The following is an 18653-nucleotide window of genomic DNA, read 5'->3' on the forward strand; positions in this document are numbered from 1 at the left end:
TGGCAGATTTTTCTACTTATTTTAAGTGAAAATCTACTTGAAACAGGTGAAAATTGTAGTTTTTTCCAGTGATGAGTCTTGTTTTAAGTGTAATGACATTTTTTTTACTAAAATGAGACATTTTCACTAGAATTAAGACAAATATTCTTATAAGATTTTGAGTTTTTGCAGGGGGGACGGCATCCCCCCCTGAACTAAAAACGGTAAAAAAAATCATCCCCCCTTTCCATCCCTTATGTCATTTAATCAATGAATGTGGTTTTACTGCTATTTCAACATTTAGAGTCATCACCAGAAAAATAACACCAGAAAAATAACTTATTTGACAATTTTCCCCTGTTTCAAGTAGATTTTCACTTGAAATAAGAAGAAAAATCTGCCAGTGGAACAAGATTTATCTTCTTATTACAAGCAAAAAAATCTTGTTTTAAGTGTAATGAGATTTTTTCACCAGAAATAAGACAAATATTCTTGTTAAGATTGTGAGTTTTTGCAGTGATCCATGTTACTTATCCTGTGAAGGACAGTCATATTGATAAGTTCAGAAAAGTGTTTTTTATTGTTGTGTTTTGATGTATTTGATGTAAGCCCAGTGGATATTTAAAGCTTACAGAAGGCTGCATTTAACTGCTGCTATGTCATTCCTGCAGTATTTCTGCAGGTGTTTTGGTCAGTGCTATTATTTGTAATATATTATATTATTTGTAATCAGCACAAATTATCTGTCCCCATATGATAAAATCCACCATCCCCCCTGATTGTTTTTACAACTCCAGTACTGCATCCATCCATCCACCCATCCATCCATCCATCCATCCATCCATCCATCCATCCAATCAGTCGGAGAAATCAGCCACCCGGAGGCAGAAAAGATACGAGTAGAAAAGAAAAATCACACCAGAATCGATATTTATTACATTTTATTTTGCGTGTCGTCTGTTTTTTCTCATCTTTCCAACTGCAGCATCACATTTCACACGACTTCAGACACCGATATGTTTTCTGTCCGAGCTCTGACTGGTTTTGGCAACTACACAACTACGTTTCCCAGCAGAGAGATGGAAGAACGTGAGGGCAGTCGTGGAGCGATGCTTTTCACACTTCCAGACAAACACCAGCCGTTCAATTCAAAAATAATAAAAACACACACACACACACACACACACACACACACACACACACACACACACACACACACACACACACACACACACACACACACACACACACACACACACACACACACACACACACACACACACACACACACACACACACACACACACGCACACACGCAGTGGAAACACTAGCTGTCCTGATCCATGAGGTCTTTGGCTTTTTGCAGGTTGTGGTCGACGGCTCCGTCTAGGAACTGAACCCAGGTCAGCTCCGACTCCCCGCACACGTGACCCGACCTGCCGGGGCGAGCAAAGGGAAAGGTTTACGCCACGTTGAGCAGAGACGCAGGTTCTCAGTCACATTTCTGCAGAATATTTATATAGTCGGTAGATATCATCATATCTCTTCACTCAAGCATTTAAGCATGAGATAACCGCGCCTTAGTTGCCACTTTCCTTTTGTCTATATATGAATGAAGGAATGAATGAAGTTTATTCAGTCACGACAACACAAAACAACACCAAAAAAAACATTGTGCACACTAGGAATGGGTGATATTTTACCGTTCACGATAAACCGTCAAAAAAATTCCCCACAGTAAGAATTTGTCATCTTGCGGTAAAAACGATAAATTCCTGTTGATGAAGTTTTTGTGTAAAACTGATTGATGGTTCTGTGTTAAATCCATGCACAACGTACGTGAAGGAAGGAAGGAAGGAAGGAAGGAAGGAAGGAAGGAAGGAAGGAAGGAAGGAAGGAAGGAAGGAAGGAAGGAAGGAAGGAAGGAAGGAAGGAAGGAAGGAGAGAGCAGGAGGAAAGAAGGAAGGAAGGGAAAAAAGAAAGAAGGAAGGAAGGAAGGAAGGAAGGAAGGAAGGAAGGAAGGAAGGAAGGAAGGAAGGAAGGGAAAAAAGAAGGAAGGAAGGAAGGAAGGAAGGAAGGAAGGAAGGAAGGAAGGAAGGAAAAAAGAAGGAAGGAAGGAAGGAAGGAAGGAGGAAGGGAAGAAGGAAGGAGAGAGCAGGAAGAAAGAAGTAAGGAAGGGAAAAAAGAAAGAAGGAAGGAAGGAAATTAGCCTGAAAGAAAGAAATAAAGAAATAAATGAGCCAGAAAGAAAGAAAGAAAAAAGGATAAATTCCCGTTGAAGACGTTTTTGTGTAACAAAAAAAACAAACAGATTTATAATTACAAAGGTGGACTTGAATTGGTATTTTTTTTTTATCGTCATTTTTATCGTTATCGGGATAAATGCCAGAAATTATCGTGATACATTTTTTAGTCCATACCACCCATCCCTAGTGCACAGCATTAACATTTCATACAAAACCAAAAAATGAGTTGAACAATAACTGAAAAGGCATAGGCTGAAGCAAACTGCTTATAAAAGCCTATCCTATAATACCAACTTTCTTTTTGTGGCTACCGACCTCCAGAAAACCAAAAAGAGAATAGAAAAGCAAAGAAACAACAAAAGGCAAAGAAACAATAGAAAAGCAAAGAAACATTTACAGATGGTCAATTGCACTTATAAGCTTCAAAAATAGCTTTACAAACCATTTTCTTAAATACAACAAAATAGTGACATGTTTTAAAATGTATTGTTCTGTGGAGGAATTTGGAACCGAATTTTGTCAGGGTTATGTTTTATATCACTGCACTTAAATATTTGTGTTTTTTGTTTTATTTGCTGTTGTTGTTTCTCTATTTCTCATTGTTCTTGACATGTTTGTAATGTTACTGTGAAGCAACTGCGATTTTCGTATGAAAGGTGCTATAGAAATAAAGTTTATTATTATTATCATTATTATCATCATTATTATTATTATTATTATTTAGGTTTTTTAAATACCTGACATGTAAATGTCAGGTAAATATTCTTGTCCGACAAAAAGAATCAGCAAATTAAATCATAAAGCCATGGACAAAATGAACTTTATTAAATCCGCATCTTCAGTTGTTTGTTTCTTTACAGATGAAGTGCTGTAATATTTTTATAATAGGTATATTTTTTTTGATAAAGTAAAGCTTGATGTTACATTTTTTTTAATTTTTGTTTTGTATTCAAGCAAAATGGAAATAGAAACAAGGGGTAGAACCTCATAAGTTTTTTACTTCCTCCTACTCCTTTTCGGGCATGAAGGTTTAATAAAAATTGATTCATTACTAATCAACTGAAATATTGCAAGCCTTTTATTATTTTAATATGGCTGATTATGTTTTACAGTTTAAGATTAAGATTGCCATGATCAGCAATATTAAAATAATAAAAGGCTTGCAATATTTCAGTTGATTTGTAATGAATCCAGAATGTATGACATTTTTGTTTTTGTAATTGCATTACAGAAAATCACAATATTCTAATTTTCTGAGACAGTCCTGTAATTGTTTTTTTTTGTATTTATAATTAATATGCTCGAAATAAAGATTTCAATCAATCAATCAATCAATCAGATGTTCCTGCAGCAGAAGGAACCTCTGAGTTTAAACTACAGGCTGTGGAGCAACAATCTTGGCAGGTGAGTGTGTTTTAGTTTTAGCATTTCAAAGGCGTCTTGATGGATGTGATGAAGTGATGCATACATGCTCCGCACCCTTGACGTCACACAGCAGCTGTTTCCTTGGAACAACGCCCGATTCAGAAGAAAAAACCTCCCATCTTTCATCATCAGCAACTATCATTTCTGGCACTTCAAGCAACCAGGAAGCTTTTAACTGATGGATGTTGCCAGGGGCGTCAATGGGTATGAAGGTACGGCAGTCGCCACACCTCGGCTTCAGGGGAAAATGTAAATGTTTCTTTGTTTTTTTAAATACATTTATGGAATTACTCTGTGTCTATTTGTATTGATTATTCTAATATTTAATACATATAAAATAACTACAAATTTATATCAGAACAACATGATCGATTTCACTAGGTCAGGGGTCTGCAACCTTTGGCCTTGAAAAAAACCCTGAACATAAATAAATGATATTTCTGAATTCATTTTTAGTCATATTATTAGTTTATTTTGTTGGGCAGTTATCTTGGAGTTTGAGTTGATACCATCTAATTTTAAAAGAACTATTTTTAATTTCTATATTTATTTTTAAAGCTGCTAAGTTGCAGCTACATTTTTTATTTATATTAAAGTGGGGTATTTTTTTATTTGACTTTTACACAAATATAGACTGAAATAGGCCTACAGTTCACTGTTTAATTTATTTCAAAGTACGCCTACAAATGCACACTGCTTAAGGTAAGATATCAAATCACCCTACCCTCTTATAAATCTGTTTAAGGGAAATATTTGACTTTTTTTTACTATCTCTCTCTTTCTCTCTTCTGCTCCCTCCCTCTCCTTTTTGCATTAGGACTTTAACTGTTTTAAGTTAAACTGGGATGTCCATGTGATATTGTTGCACTGACATACAGTGGCATCAATTCAGTCAAAGCTAAGGTATGGAACGGTTACAAGTCTCAGAACTTAACTACAGTATAAATCAACATGCCCAGCAAATACTCATCACAGAAGTCTGCTATGTAGCTTATCTGTGTGGTCAAGAAAATTTAAAATTTTTCAAATGCGGTCTCACTCACATCCTGCTAACGTAACTACGAACACTACACTTTAACAACGTGTTGATTACGCAATACGCATCCATTTTCTGCACCATGGACAGCAAGCAGCAGTTAGAGAGCAGAAATCTTGTATCTGACAAACGCAATTTAACGCATTCTGTTCACTTCATCCACTATGTCAGTGCAACAATATCACGGGGACATCCCAGTTTAACTTAAAACAGTTAAAGTCCAAATGCAAAAAGGAGAGAGAGGGAGCAGAAGAGAGAAGGAGCGTAAAAAAAGTAAAATATTTCCCTTAAAAAGGAGCATGAGGCAGGATTGAGGCAGGATTTATGAAAAAAATTCGTATACGTTTTAAGTTTTCTAGTAATAATGTCAGATGAAGCGTTCCAAACCAAAAAGAATGTTTCCTCTAGTGTATCTCTCCGTTGCCTTGAACAGGCTGTGTGCTGCAAAATGTGCTGCAATTCGGTCCCGAATTTCCCGCGCTGTCCTGTGGATGTGACGTCACATGACGCTGCATGCACGTTCTCCCCGTTCTCCCGTGCCGGCTTCACTGTTGGCTGCAGTACCCCCAACGGCCGTCGTGGTGAAGGGTGGCGCTAGAGAGTCTCATTTCTTAAAAGGAGCCTCATGCTCCTTTAAACAGATTTATAAGAGGGTAGGGTGATTTGATATTTTACCTTAAGATGAACTTGCATAATTAATCCATCAGTGGCTAACAGCCTCGTTAATATCCTGACTGGGGCAACATTGGACCCATCACTTGCTTTCTTTTTTTGAAAAAAAAATTGCGTGGTTGTCTGCTTCCTTTTCATTTTTGTAAGTTAGTAACACTGCAGAGCGCGCTAAAAACGAGATTGACCTAGCGACCACTGTCGTCAGGGACGCTGGGACATCACATTTCAAGATACGAGGGGGGTACAAGTGTTGGGAAAGTGAAATCAATCATGTTGTTCTGACTTGCATTTGTAGTTATTTTATATGTATTAAATAATAGAATAGTCAATAAAAATAGACAGAGTAATTCCATAAATGTATTTAAAAAACAAACATTTACATTTCCCCCTGAAGCCGAGGTGTGGCGGCTGCCGTACCTTATACCCGATTGACGCCCCTGCTGACATAGTGAATAAAGTGAACAGAATGAGTTTAATTGCGTTTGTCAGATACGCCTTTTCTGCTCTCTAAAAGCTGATTTATGGTACCGTACGGCGTGGGTTCTGCATCGATTCAGGTGGGAGTTGTGAAGGATCAAGAAGACTGAACCATAATTCAGGCTTCTTGAGCACACAGATAAGCTACATAGCAGACTTCTGTGACTCGTAACCTTGCCGTACTTTAGCTTTGACTGAATTGACGCCACTGGATGTCGCTATTTTATACGTTTGAATCAGTTCTGGCTGCAGCTGAATCAGTCTCACCTGATGATTTGCAGAACTTTCTTTAAAACTGCTGCCAGTTTGGACGTCTGTGGAGGAGAGAAGTGTCACTGTTAGAACATGAGTTGCTTTACATTTTCCTTCAGGAATGTTTTGCTTTAAATCTGCCTGATGCCCTGGAGCTCCATCAGACAAGAGTAGAAACCAGTTTTTGACTCATTTGATCTTCTGTCTTTGTTGATGCAATTCATTATCCCATAATTACCCTAAAACCTTCATTGTTATTTTAAATCTTCCATCTGCAGACTGTAAAAGAAGCTAGACCTATGAGGTTGAGAATGGTCTCATCACGTCTTTAGGGGTCTCTGGACTTCACAGTTGGGAGAACCTAAGACGACAAGTCTGTTTTCAAACTCTGGCCTCGGATCGACCTCTAAAAATCTCATTAATAATTAAAAAGGAGCAGGACAAGTCTGACCACCAGCAGTGAAGGGCGTGAAGACTGAAAAGAACCCAAAGGTGAACTGGTTTCGGTCCCGTCTGACGCAGAAGATTACAAGTAAATGCAGCTCTGCGTTGAAACGGCTGCTATTAAAATTAACTTCCTATTGGGGGATTAATCAGAGGGGTCAAGTAACGAAGTACAAATACTTCGTTACCTTACTTAAGTAGAAATTTTGGTTATCTATACTTCACTGGAGTAATTATTTTTCAGACGACTTTTTACTTTTACTCCTTACATTTTCACTAGGCCTGTGTTGAAAATCGATTCTTATGTCTAAAGATCTATTTTTTTTTTTTTGAGAATTTTTTTTTTTTTCTTCATCATTTTCACCAGGTGAACTTTAATCCCAGTAGTCGGACACACAGTTTGTCATGAAACCTCTGAAAAATGCCAGGTGCTTCATGGCAATATGTGTGCGTGGTGACAGAATAAATTAGATAAGCTAAAATGATTTGTTTACTGCATGAACTGTTGCAATTTCTTTCTTTTTTGCACTTTAAATGGATATTGAAAGGCCTGTTTGAGTTCTTTATTTCTTAGTTATTTCACAATAATTATTGTGAAATTATTATTTCACTAGTTATTTTACAGTCATATAATTCAGGCAACAGCTCAAAAAACATTTTAAATAACACTAAGCCAAATCAATATCGAATCGGATCAAATCAAATCATCATAATCGATTCTGAATATTAAGAATCCGAATTGAATCGATTCTTGACATTTGAATCGATACCCAGCCCTAATTTTCACGCAATTATCTGTACTTTTTACTCCTTACATTTTAAAAACAGCCTCGTTACTCTATTTCATTTCGGCCTTTAAAAAAAAAACTATCCAGTTAAATTGCTCCATCCGGATAGAGTGAATTTGGTTGTGGTTGTTTCAGATGTTCTTGTCCAGTTTTGTTCTTACATCCGTTCCCTCAGATTCCTGCAACTAAACTTGGATGTACATTCCAATAAAGGTTAGGATAAATGATAACATGAACATGAAGTTTGACTTTTTGCACCATTACAATACTTATAGGCAACTAGTCATCATATCTCCTGCTCTCTGAAACACATGTTAATGCTCAATAGTACACATATATGCTTCTTTAATATATTTACATTATACTAAGATGCATTCATTTTCAATGGCTTTTGTCCTTAATGGCTTTTTTCCCTTACATTACTTTTACTTTTATACTTTAAGTAGTTTTGAAACCAGTACTTTTATACTTTTACTTGGGTAAAAAACTTGAGTTGATACTTCAACTTCTACAGGAGTATTTTTAAACTCTAGTATCTATACTTCTACCTGAGTAATGAATGTGAATACTTTTGACACCTCTGGGATTAATAAAGTACTCTTTAATTTGAATTAATTAAGTCTGGTACAGTTAGTTACGAGTAAAACAATCCACAACATGTCTTGACAGCTTCAACTTGTCCCGATTGCGTCTTATTCATCAGAATTGCTCCAGGAAAAGAAAAATGTAAAGTGACTAAAAAATGTTGTTTCCCTGATCGTCATCAAGCACAATGACGACGCCTACTAGATCCCGTCAGACTGGTGCCACACGCAATAAACTCAGTTTGGTCACCGATTTCCCGGAGGAAGGAAATAAATTAAAAGAAAAATCAGACTGGAGATGGTGTAATCCTGGACACGCCTCTGTGGAGGAGCGTCTCTGACGCCCGGATATTGCACTCGTCTGAGAACAGACGAGCGTCTGCTACGGTGTCCCGCAGGGCTCAGTGCTAGGACCAGTCTGTACATGCAGCCCTGTGGAAGTTTAATCCAGAAGCATCAAGGTTCATTGCTATGCTGATGATACGCAGCTGTATTTATCTCTGAAGCCAGATGTAACAGAAAGGTTAGCTAAACTTCAGGCACGTCTTAGATCAGGGGACCAAAAACACAAAAAACTAATATGTCTGGAGCCACAAAAAATGAAAAGTCTTGTATAAGCCTTAGAATGAAGGCAACACATGCTGCATGTTTCTATATTAGTTAAAACTAGGGGAAGATTTTTTGTTTTCAAATGCACTTTGAGAAAAAGTTGAAATGTCGAGATTAATGTTGAAGTAGAATCTCGAGAAAAAAATCGAAATGTTGAGAAAAAGTCGAAATTTCGAGATAAGTCGAAATGTCGAGATTTAAAATTAATATTAATCTATTTTGTTGAATAGTAACGCGCATCCGACCACGTGTGACGACCGCACCTCGACCCGCGGACCAAAATCTTCCTCCGCTCAGAAGAAACTAGTCCCGTTTTCAGCTCTGAACTTTTACTTATGTAAGTCTGGTGTAGAGTTAAACCTTACCTTATTAAATTAAACCTTTTTGGGGTCGTGAGTAGGATAAACACGGGGAAACTTCTTCCGAGTTCGAGTGTACTTTAATGTCCCTCAACAGTGTAGGATTTTAGAACATCAACACAGCACCTAGTGCCGTACTGTGGCGTATCACTCCGCCCAATCTAACACAGACTAATCACTACAGATAAACTGACTAGTGTCATTATAGTCCCTGATTTACATCAGAATATAAAGAATATATTTATAAAATAATGAACCCTGAATTACCAAAATAACCTTCTTAACAAAAATAAATCTCCTCTTACACTAATAAGGTGAGCATGAATCAATCTGTTTTATGATGTAAAATTGTATGTATTTATTTACTTTTATTTATTTATTTAATTTTAGTTGTTACATTTCTGGAAAAGAAAAAAGTCAAATCATACATGAGAGAAACTATTCAGTTTGTGGCAAAATATTTGTACTTGTCTGAAACTGAAGATGCATAATGCAAACCTGACATTTACTTTTAGTTCAGTTTGTGGAAAATGGTTGGCCTGGCTTTCTCTTTAAAACTTATAAAAACTTACTTTAAAAAGTTATAAAGAATTACAAACTGTAACAATAGGGCAAATGCACAGCATTGTTTTGTATTCTGTGTCTTTCAAATAAAAGACCATTTTTTCCAGTCATATGTTCCTCATTCAAGGTTGTTAAAAAAATACTGCTATAATATCGTATCGTTATCGTGACCTCAATATCGTGTATCGTACCGTATTGTGAGATTAGTGTATCATTACACCCCTACTCATTTTAAATTGGATTTTATTTTAATTCTGAATTAAAGAGGAATTAAACTTCCCATGTAAACGCACTGATTGTTTGTGTGAACACTCACGGCTAAAACAGCAAGGGCTCTTGCTACTGAACATTACTAGAGTGACATTAAATTTAATACGTGCACAGTATATTCATCACTATTTAGTGATAAACTGGTGATATAATGTCACTATTAATTTAAAACCAGCTGCTGTAGATGCAACTTCAGCGGGTGTGGACGGTTGTTAGATATCTAAGAGCAGCTCGTCCTCCATCACTCTTTTAGTCAGATTTGCTATGGACATGTCGACCTCTGACCCATCGTCTCACTGGTATCGGACCAACACTCGATGCTCAAAGCCCAGATAAAAAAAAAAAAAGGTATGTTGGGTTTATCTAAATCTGCAATGATGGGATGTGAAGGCTTGACTTACATTGTTTTCTACTCCACTGTAGTCCATGGGGGGGTAAAGACAGAGCGCCAGATCATCCACGCTGATGAGATATAAAGTAAACATGGATTAAAACATGACTATATGGGATTACAGGGATTTATTAGGTCAAGTTTACATCATTCAGTAAGAAATCTGACACAAACTGTGTATTTCTACTCAACTTAAAGGGGACCTATTCTGAGAAACAGGTTTTTTCTGTCTTTAACATATATAAAGGGGTCTCCCCTCAGCCTGCCAACTCAGAGAAGGAGGAAAGTAACCAGATTCTGCAGTGTCTGTACAGCCGCCCGGATGAGCCGTCCAGTCTGATGTGGATCTACGAGCCAATAAGATTCTGCTCCCGTCGTTACGTAACCAAAATGCAAACCACGCCCACAACTATAAAACCGTGTAACTGCATACGAGCGTCCGACTATCGTAGCACTGCGTGACATAGTCTCTCTGTCCATCTCCCTCCAGCAGCTGCCACTTTATTGAGGTTTTTGTAGTGAAATGAGGAGGAATCATAGAGATAACTTCTCATTTCAACTAACTGGATCAGCCGCTCCTCATCCATGACTGTTTCCTACAGAGATTTCAACCGGCTTTCAACGCGAGCGACAGGAAGAAAATAGAAGCAGGACGTCTGACAAATGTTCAGCTGAAAATGGCGCGCTGAAACGCTGCGGCCAGTTAGGACAGTCCCATAGAAAATAAAGCAATGGAATTGATTTTGTCGCTGACGCTCGCATCGCATGCAAGCCGGGCAGACACTGTGCGATTATCGGCTCGTTTTGAGCAGATTTTCCAGTCGTGCAACTTTTTTTTTGATCGGGCCCGATTTTGACCCAATCGTTCGCCTCGTGCAGTAAACGTGGGGTAACCACGAGAGATTAACACCTCACGACGAGAGATTAACACCTCACGACAAGCTCCCAATCACAAATCGTGAGGTCGCAAGAAAATCAAGCGTGTTTGAAATCCTGGTCGCTCCTCGTGAAGGAATCGCACAGTTGGAGCAGCTACGACCCGATTGGACTCATCCTCTCGCAGAGAGCATGCGCAATCTCTGATGTCATGTCAAAAACTATTATTTGTAGTTTAAAGTGTTGCAAATTCACGTTACAAATAATGTTTTAATAGCAGAAAAAAAGACCGCATTTACACGTACGGTGCGGGTCGTACGTACCCTGCGCCGTAGGCTCTGCGTTGGTGTAACGCGGAACCATAAATCAGCCTTTAGTGTCTGCTGTTCGGAACAACTCTTTTTTCTCTTCTCATTTTGCTGGGACGCCGGGTTCCTCCGCCGAGACACAACTTTTGCAGTATGCGTTCTTTGTTGTGTCTAAAAATGATGCGCAGTGCCCACCCAATCAGAAACGGTACAGATATTCTGTGATATTTTTAATATAAAAATAAAATTATAAAAAAAGAAAGGATCCCCATAACCTTTGATTGGGTGGGCAGGTTTGGGTGGGCACAACTCACCCCTGCCCCCCCCCCCTAAAATTGGCCTCGAGTAACCGGCCTCCAGTAACAGAGGTCTGACGTGAGTTTTATGATCGTATAGTGTGAGCAGACGGGAGGATTATGATCATATAGTGTGAGCAGACGGAGTATCCGAGCATCGGGTCGTACAGTGTGAGACCATAAATCGTGGGCTGTGAACTTTTGAACTCAGCAATCTAGTCGTGCAGTTTGAGATGGGGCTGAATCAAACAATTTAAAATATCGCACAGTGTATGCCCAGCTTTAGGACACGGTTATGACTCCGCCGGCCGGAGGTTCCGCCATTTTTCCGTAGCGGTGTATTGCGTCAGGCAGCCAATCAGCACAGAGCCTCATCATCATAGCCCCGCCCACTCAGAATCCCACATAGAGAATGAGGTTAGGGAATGGGAAGATAAAGACATGGATCAGAGGCTGAATTTCTAATTTATTTAGCAAAAACAATCAAAAGCTTGTTTTTAAGACATTCCAGGCCTGTTTAAAATAGACATTAAATGCCATAATAGGTCCCCTTTAAGCACACTAAAGCGATTCAGAGGCTGTTCAGTGTGTTTTTCTACCTGGGGCTGATTTCTTTGCTGATGTCGGCCAGGTCGTCGAGCTGAGCGACGTTCTGAGCGACGCTGGAGTCTCCGTTGGCCTTCACGGCTGACGTCAGCTTCCTCAAACACGCGGCGGCTGCTTTCATCAGACCCTGGCAGGGAGCGATGACGCTGCGGTCGTTCTCCGACCAGTACGTGTCCAGGTTGCTCCGCGGGCTGTCGCCCTCCTGCTCGTCATCCAGGACGTCGTTGAACGGGTCTTGAGGCTCGGACAGCGCCTAAGGGGGATCGGCAATACCAGGATAGACAAGTGTGCTGCTTCAGAAGATATAACCAGAGATGTTTTATTTGAAACGAGACACCCCACTACGGTTGTGTTTCCTGTATCTGTGTCACGTGGGTTTCCCCACTCCCCCGCCCCTTTAGGAGACAGCAGGTCCGGAGTGTATTGAGTCCTATGGGAAAAGTGAACGTGAGCACAGATTATTACCAATTCCTTCGCCCCATAGTAACCTAAGTAAATATGGGACCCATTTTTCAAAAGCCACAAACCTCCTGAACATTCTGACACCAAAATGGCAATTTTCAGACCGACAGATTAGGAGAAAATGAACTTTGTTTGAGACCTGTCTCTGTCTGAGCAACACACTCGTGAGATTTGGCTCTCATAGCTAATAATATAATATAATATAATATAATATAATATAATATAATATAATATAATATAATATAATAATAATACATAGCTCTCCTCAGAGCCGTCGGTCACTGCAGAACTGCCCAAAGTCGTTTTCCCATCGGATAAAATTAAGTTTAAAACTAAAATAAAACTTGCTTCTTTGCTTAATAATACTGTTATTGATATTATTGAAGTCTTTTTGGAAGGGAGAAAAGAATATTAAGATTGATCTGATGATCTTGTGTTCGGTTGATATCAGACATTAAAGTAGCAGATGAAAAAAAACGAGCGGCAAAATAAGGCGCAAATATTAAAGTTGTACTGTATCTACTGTTGTATGTTGTATTGTTTTGACATGAACAGACAATAGTCCATCAGTAAAGCGTTAGTGTTAAAAATGTCTACGTTTTGTGCGGCAATATGCTGTAATAACAGGAACAAGCAGTTGTCAGTCTTTTCTTTTCCAAAGGATGCAGGTAAGTAATAAATTAGCTATTAATATTAGCTGCTGTCATATCGCATACCAGCTGCACAGACCTGAATGAGCTAGCTGGTGTTGTTTTCCAATGCCCTTCTAGCTAGTTAATGCTGGTTACCAGTTAAATACATGACGTTATTGTGAGTATTATTTGTTTTAGCGTCAACTTTTATCCATGATCCATCCACACACACACACATGTTCACAGCACTTCCAAAACGATGTGGGGAGAGGGACGGCCACGCCCACTTAGGAGACAGGAAATGTTTACCATTTCATACCATTGGCAGAAACGGTAATGCGCTATCTTCTGTAGAGAGGATCTTTGATATAACAGCTGATTTGTTGTTAAAAAAAAAAAGAAGAATAATAGACAGGTTTGAGGCTGTTTGTGACCCCATGTAAAGACGTGAAGCTACAATGAGGTGACCCATCAATTAAACAGAAGTAAAAAGTAAAAAGTTGTGTTTACCTGTTCCATTTCCTCCAGAGCATCCTTCACCACTCCCACCTGAGAGGACAGAACCACCAGCAGAGCCGCCTTATTATCTGTGGAGCACATGTGGTCCGGGTTAATAAATCCTGACAACTTGAGCGACGATATGACAAACTGAGACAAATGTTACGTTGTGGAAGGTTTGGAGTTCAGATTCAGACAATGGCCCGGTTTCCCAGATCAGTTAAGTAGTTCTTAACAGCGAAAGACTTCTTTCAAACCATCTTAAGGAGCCTGTGAAAGAACTACTTAACTGTTAAGAACTACTTAACTGATCTGGGAAACCGGGCCAATATTATTTATCCCTTTGGGAGGTTCCCTCAGGGAAATGGACAACTAATTATTTATTATTATTAAAAGGTTATTGGTTTACTAAAAATGGTCATTGGTTCAAGTTAAGATAAGTGATCATAACTTAAACGCATTGTCGATGACTATACATTATTTGAATTGGTTGATGCTATTTAAAGAATGTATGATTTTGTATTGTATTGCATAAAAAAAAAAAAGTATTGTATTGCATTATATTTAAATGTTTAACAGAATGACTGTAACCTTAATGTGAGTGTCAAAAGGAGCACTGGTCTTATTTGACAGAAATCTAAATTATATTTTGTAGTAGAATTTACTTTTTTTTTTTTTTTTACTTTTTTCTTTTCTATGTTTCTTTTCTTTACTACCTCTTTAGGTTTGCTTTTCATTTTTTGTCTTGTACTATATATTATGTGTCGGACCCCAGGAAGAATAGCTGCAGTTTTGCTGCAGCTAATGGGGATCCAAATAAAACTAAACTCCATCTCACCCTAAAACCAACACCCATATAAAAGATACAAAAATTGTGCAATAAATAGAATTATATGAATAGAAAAGAAATCTAAAAAATAGAATAAAAATATATGTGCATATACGCATGTGCGTGTACCGGAAACATGTATAACACATAGAGGACTGTCTCAGAAAATTTGAATATTGTGATAAAGTTCTTTATTTTCTGTAATGCAATTAAAAAAACAAAAATGTCATACATTCTGGATTCATTACAAATCAACTGAAATATTGCAAGCCTTTTATTATTTTAATATTGCTGATTATGGATTAGTTTAAGATTAAGATTCCCAGAATATTCTAATTTTTTGAGATAGGATATTTGAGTTTTCTTAAGCTGTAAGCCATGATCAGCAATATTAAAATAATAAAAGTCTTGCAATATTTCAGTTAATTTGTAATGAATCCAGAATGTATGACATTTTTAGGGCCCGAGCACTGAAAGTGCGAGGACCCTATTGTATCTGTGATGTTTATTATTATTATTAGGGCCCGAGCACTGAAAGTGCGAGGACCCTATTGTATCTGTGATGTTTATTATTATTATTATTAGGGCCCGAGCACTGAAAGTGCGAGGACCCTATTGTATCTGTGATGTTTATTATTATTATTAGGGCCCGAGCACTGAAAGTGCGAGGACCCTATTGTATCTGTGATGTTTATTATTATTATTATTATTATTATTATTATTCTCGCCGTAAATAAATTGCCTTTTTGGAGGCCTTAAAATGCTCAAAAACTCACCAAATTTTGCACACGCTTCCAGAGTCGCGTAAAATTACGTATTTTATGGGCGACAGGCATGGGTCCACAAGAATGGGCTTATAGCGCCACCTATTTTATGTTTTTCGACGAGCCCCATAATATGGTTTGACTTACAGCAATGACCTTTATGTGTCTATTATATCAGACAAAGCCCTACAAAAAAGTCTCTTGGACCCATGCTCTAAGTTACACAGGAAATCCGGCATTTTGAATAGAAAATGTCATTTTTGATGAATTCTGATCATTTCTAGGCCTCGTACTTTAACGAACTCCTCCTAGAGATTTTATCAGATTGGCTCACAACTTGGTTTGTACAATCTAGACACATGGCCGACGCTAAATTGCGAAGCTTTTAAGTTTCTGCCAGAGGGCGTGACCGTAGTGATCCGGCGAAGTTTGAGGTCATTTTTAAGCTTCGCCATCAAACATCAATTGGCTGTAATTCAGCAATACATGATTTGATGTGGTTGAAAACGTATGTGCATGATTGTAGACTGAGCCTGAAGACATCTATGGTGGAATATTCAGGATCGGTTGTAGCGCCACCTGTTGGCACCAGGAATTGTCATGTCTTCTAGTATGCATCTGTGCTCCAAGCGAGATCAGTTTAATGATCTCAAAGTTGGTCAGATAATAGGTAAGACATTGACGATGACTGACAGAGAAAACTGTACGTTCTTATCGAAGGGCGTGGCCGTTAGAGGTGGTCAAATTTCTGTGTCTCGCCATGAACATAAAAGTTGTTGTAACTTAAACATACTTGGTCCAAATTGACCCAAAATCAATACATGTAATCAGGCTTCCATTCTGAACAAGTGGATATGACAATCTTGGATTGAAATCCATAGCGCCACCTTTTGGTCAGGTATACATTTTTCATCAAATTATGTGCTGTCATTGCTGTTTCATTCATCCAATCACAATGAAATCGACACATATTATTGTCATAAGCGTCCTTATTAACTGTGTTGAGTATCGTGGTCATAACTTGAAGGGAACTGCCATTTTACGTCACTCTGAATTTTTTGGTAAAATAATAATTTAAAATCATAGGCTTGGTCTTAAGACAATAAAATGTCAGATTTAGATACATTTCGACATGACTAAAAAATCATACGCTGGTACATATCGCTTTTGAAGAACTTTGTAACTCTCTTTTTCCAAAAATGTATTCATATACAATTAAATCATATTTTTGTCATGCCATGTCCAATTAACTTCGTAAACTCCGTAAAAATATTGTTTACTGTGATGTGAAAATATATTTTTGGCATTAAGGTGCGTAAAACGCACGATTGGTAATGAATATTTATTTAAATCCATTGGATTTAAAGCAAGCTGGCTCTGTGTGCCGGCCAGCTGCAGCGGAGCGGAGGCCGAGGGGGAGGGAGGAGGGGGGGAGGAGGGGGCGTTGCGTGCGCACCGTATTGACGTTCCTCACACGACATGAATCCTCCAGTGTTTTCACACGAGTCCCAACCTAATCTGTAAGTATTTTTTTATTGTGTGCATAATTGTAGAGTCGTCTTAAGACATCTATGGTGAAATATTCCTGTGGAATAGTTTTCACCGATGTATTTCGGCGGCGCATGTCTGTAATGCAGCTCGCTTTTTTCACGTCTTTCATGTCTCTGTCTTCTACCGAGACAGAGACCACTTAAATAAAACCACACTGATTTTGAGTCAAACCCGTCTTTTTACATTCAATTTTTATACAGAAAATAATTACAGTGCATGTATTACACCTTATTGCACAGCAGCTTTGCAATTTTATTATATTATTATCGGCTTTCAGCCGAGATCTGGTCGGCACCGCGCAGCGCCGCGGAGGAGGTGCATTCAGGGACCGGTCGGAATTCTAAAATTACAGATTATCCTACTGGTGCGTTCAGGGACAACTGGAATTTACTGTATTTGGCGAGAATTGCTTCATTTGCTTAAAAATTATTTAAAGGTGACCTATTATGGCATTTAATGTATATTTTAAACAGGCATTGAATGTCTTAAAAACAAGCTTTTGAATGTTTTTTCTACATAAATGAGAAATTCAGCCTCTGGGCCATGTCTTTATTTTTACCGTTTCTAACCTTCTCTATGAGGGATTCTGAGGGGAGGGGGGGCTATGTTAATGAGGCTCTGTGCTGATTGGCTGCCTGAATGACGTGTAGCAGGGGAGCTTTAAGCCTGAATCACAGTTGTGGGTCAATGATGTATTAGGCCTTTGAGTTATTTATCTCAAAATTAATAGATTTCCTTAACAAAATGTATATTTTAATAAGTATCAGTAATTAAATTAACTGTTCAAGAAAGATAGACTCATGTGTCCTTTCATTTTCGAAAACCATTTTTAAATACATATTATCTATAATGGAAGTGTCACCCTCATAAAGCCATTATATATATATTTTTTTCTCTACAATTCATAAAACTGATTTAAAATGTGTACAAGTAGTATCCACTTATGCATACTATACCAATGATTTATATTTGAACCAAAACTCATAGACATTAAATGTTGAATCGTTGGTTACCCCACATGACGGGTGGTCGCCCCAAATGATGAGAAACAGCAGACAGTTAAGATTTGAGACAAATTTAAAGACATTTTATTAAAGAATCAGCATAACTATGTCGTTGTATGTTCCTATGTTTTTCATAATAGGTCCCCTTTAAAGAGGGATAACCTTCATTTATAGTTAGAAGGAGAACCATGAACATTTTTAAGATGTTTTGCAAGACGTGGAACCACATTTATAAAGAAATCATTAAATTTATTAGCAATTTGTGTATGCTCTGTTATCCTATGCGCCATCCGGAAATGTAGACTGGGCTGGAATAGATGATTTTTTTTCTTGTTGAGTAATTCTTTCAATATTTTCCATAGATCATTTATTTATTTCTAATAAGGTGGTTGTATTTATTCCTATAATTTTTGTATGTAGCACAATTTAAAGGACTAGGACTTTGAAAATGCCTTTTATAAAGCTTGTTTTTCTTTAAAGCAGATTTCCTAAGTTCTATAGTAAACCATGGTTTGTTAAGGTTTTCAGAGCTTCCTTTATCTTTAGAAATAAGATAAAAGTTGTGTTTAGAATTGTACTGTGTGGCATGAAGCTTTCATCCAACCAGTGTGCTGTTAAACTTAAAAGTAAAAACGTTTTACTACCTCCTCTCGAAACACTGAGCCAGGCCTGGTGAAAAATGTGATATTTAATGGTTTGCATTAATGGGCGGGACCTAATGGCTCAACAGC

At 38.0% G+C, this 18653-nt stretch overlaps 1 protein-coding gene across 1 annotated transcript in view; it reads right to left on the reverse strand.

Annotated features, from left to right (window-relative positions):
• Nucleotides 1–1281: 1281 nt before the first annotated feature.
• Nucleotides 1282–18653, reverse strand: part of ccndbp1 (cyclin D-type binding-protein 1) — a 68836-nt gene continuing 51464 nt past the window's right edge. The window contains exons 7-11 of the mRNA XM_061728369.1: nt 13787–13863; nt 12176–12435; nt 10107–10167; nt 6103–6149; nt 1282–1415 (exon numbers count right to left, since the gene is read on the reverse strand). Of these exons, the coding sequence (XP_061584353.1) occupies nt 1307–1415; nt 6103–6149; nt 10107–10167; nt 12176–12435; nt 13787–13863 (554 nt within the window). The 3' untranslated portion in view covers nt 1282–1306. The remainder of the gene's footprint in view (nt 1416–6102; nt 6150–10106; nt 10168–12175; nt 12436–13786; nt 13864–18653) is intronic.

The sequence above is a fragment of the Cololabis saira genome, chromosome 8, assembly GCF_033807715.1.
Source record: "Cololabis saira isolate AMF1-May2022 chromosome 8, fColSai1.1, whole genome shotgun sequence".
Taxonomy (NCBI): Eukaryota; Metazoa; Chordata; class Actinopteri; order Beloniformes; family Belonidae; genus Cololabis; species Cololabis saira.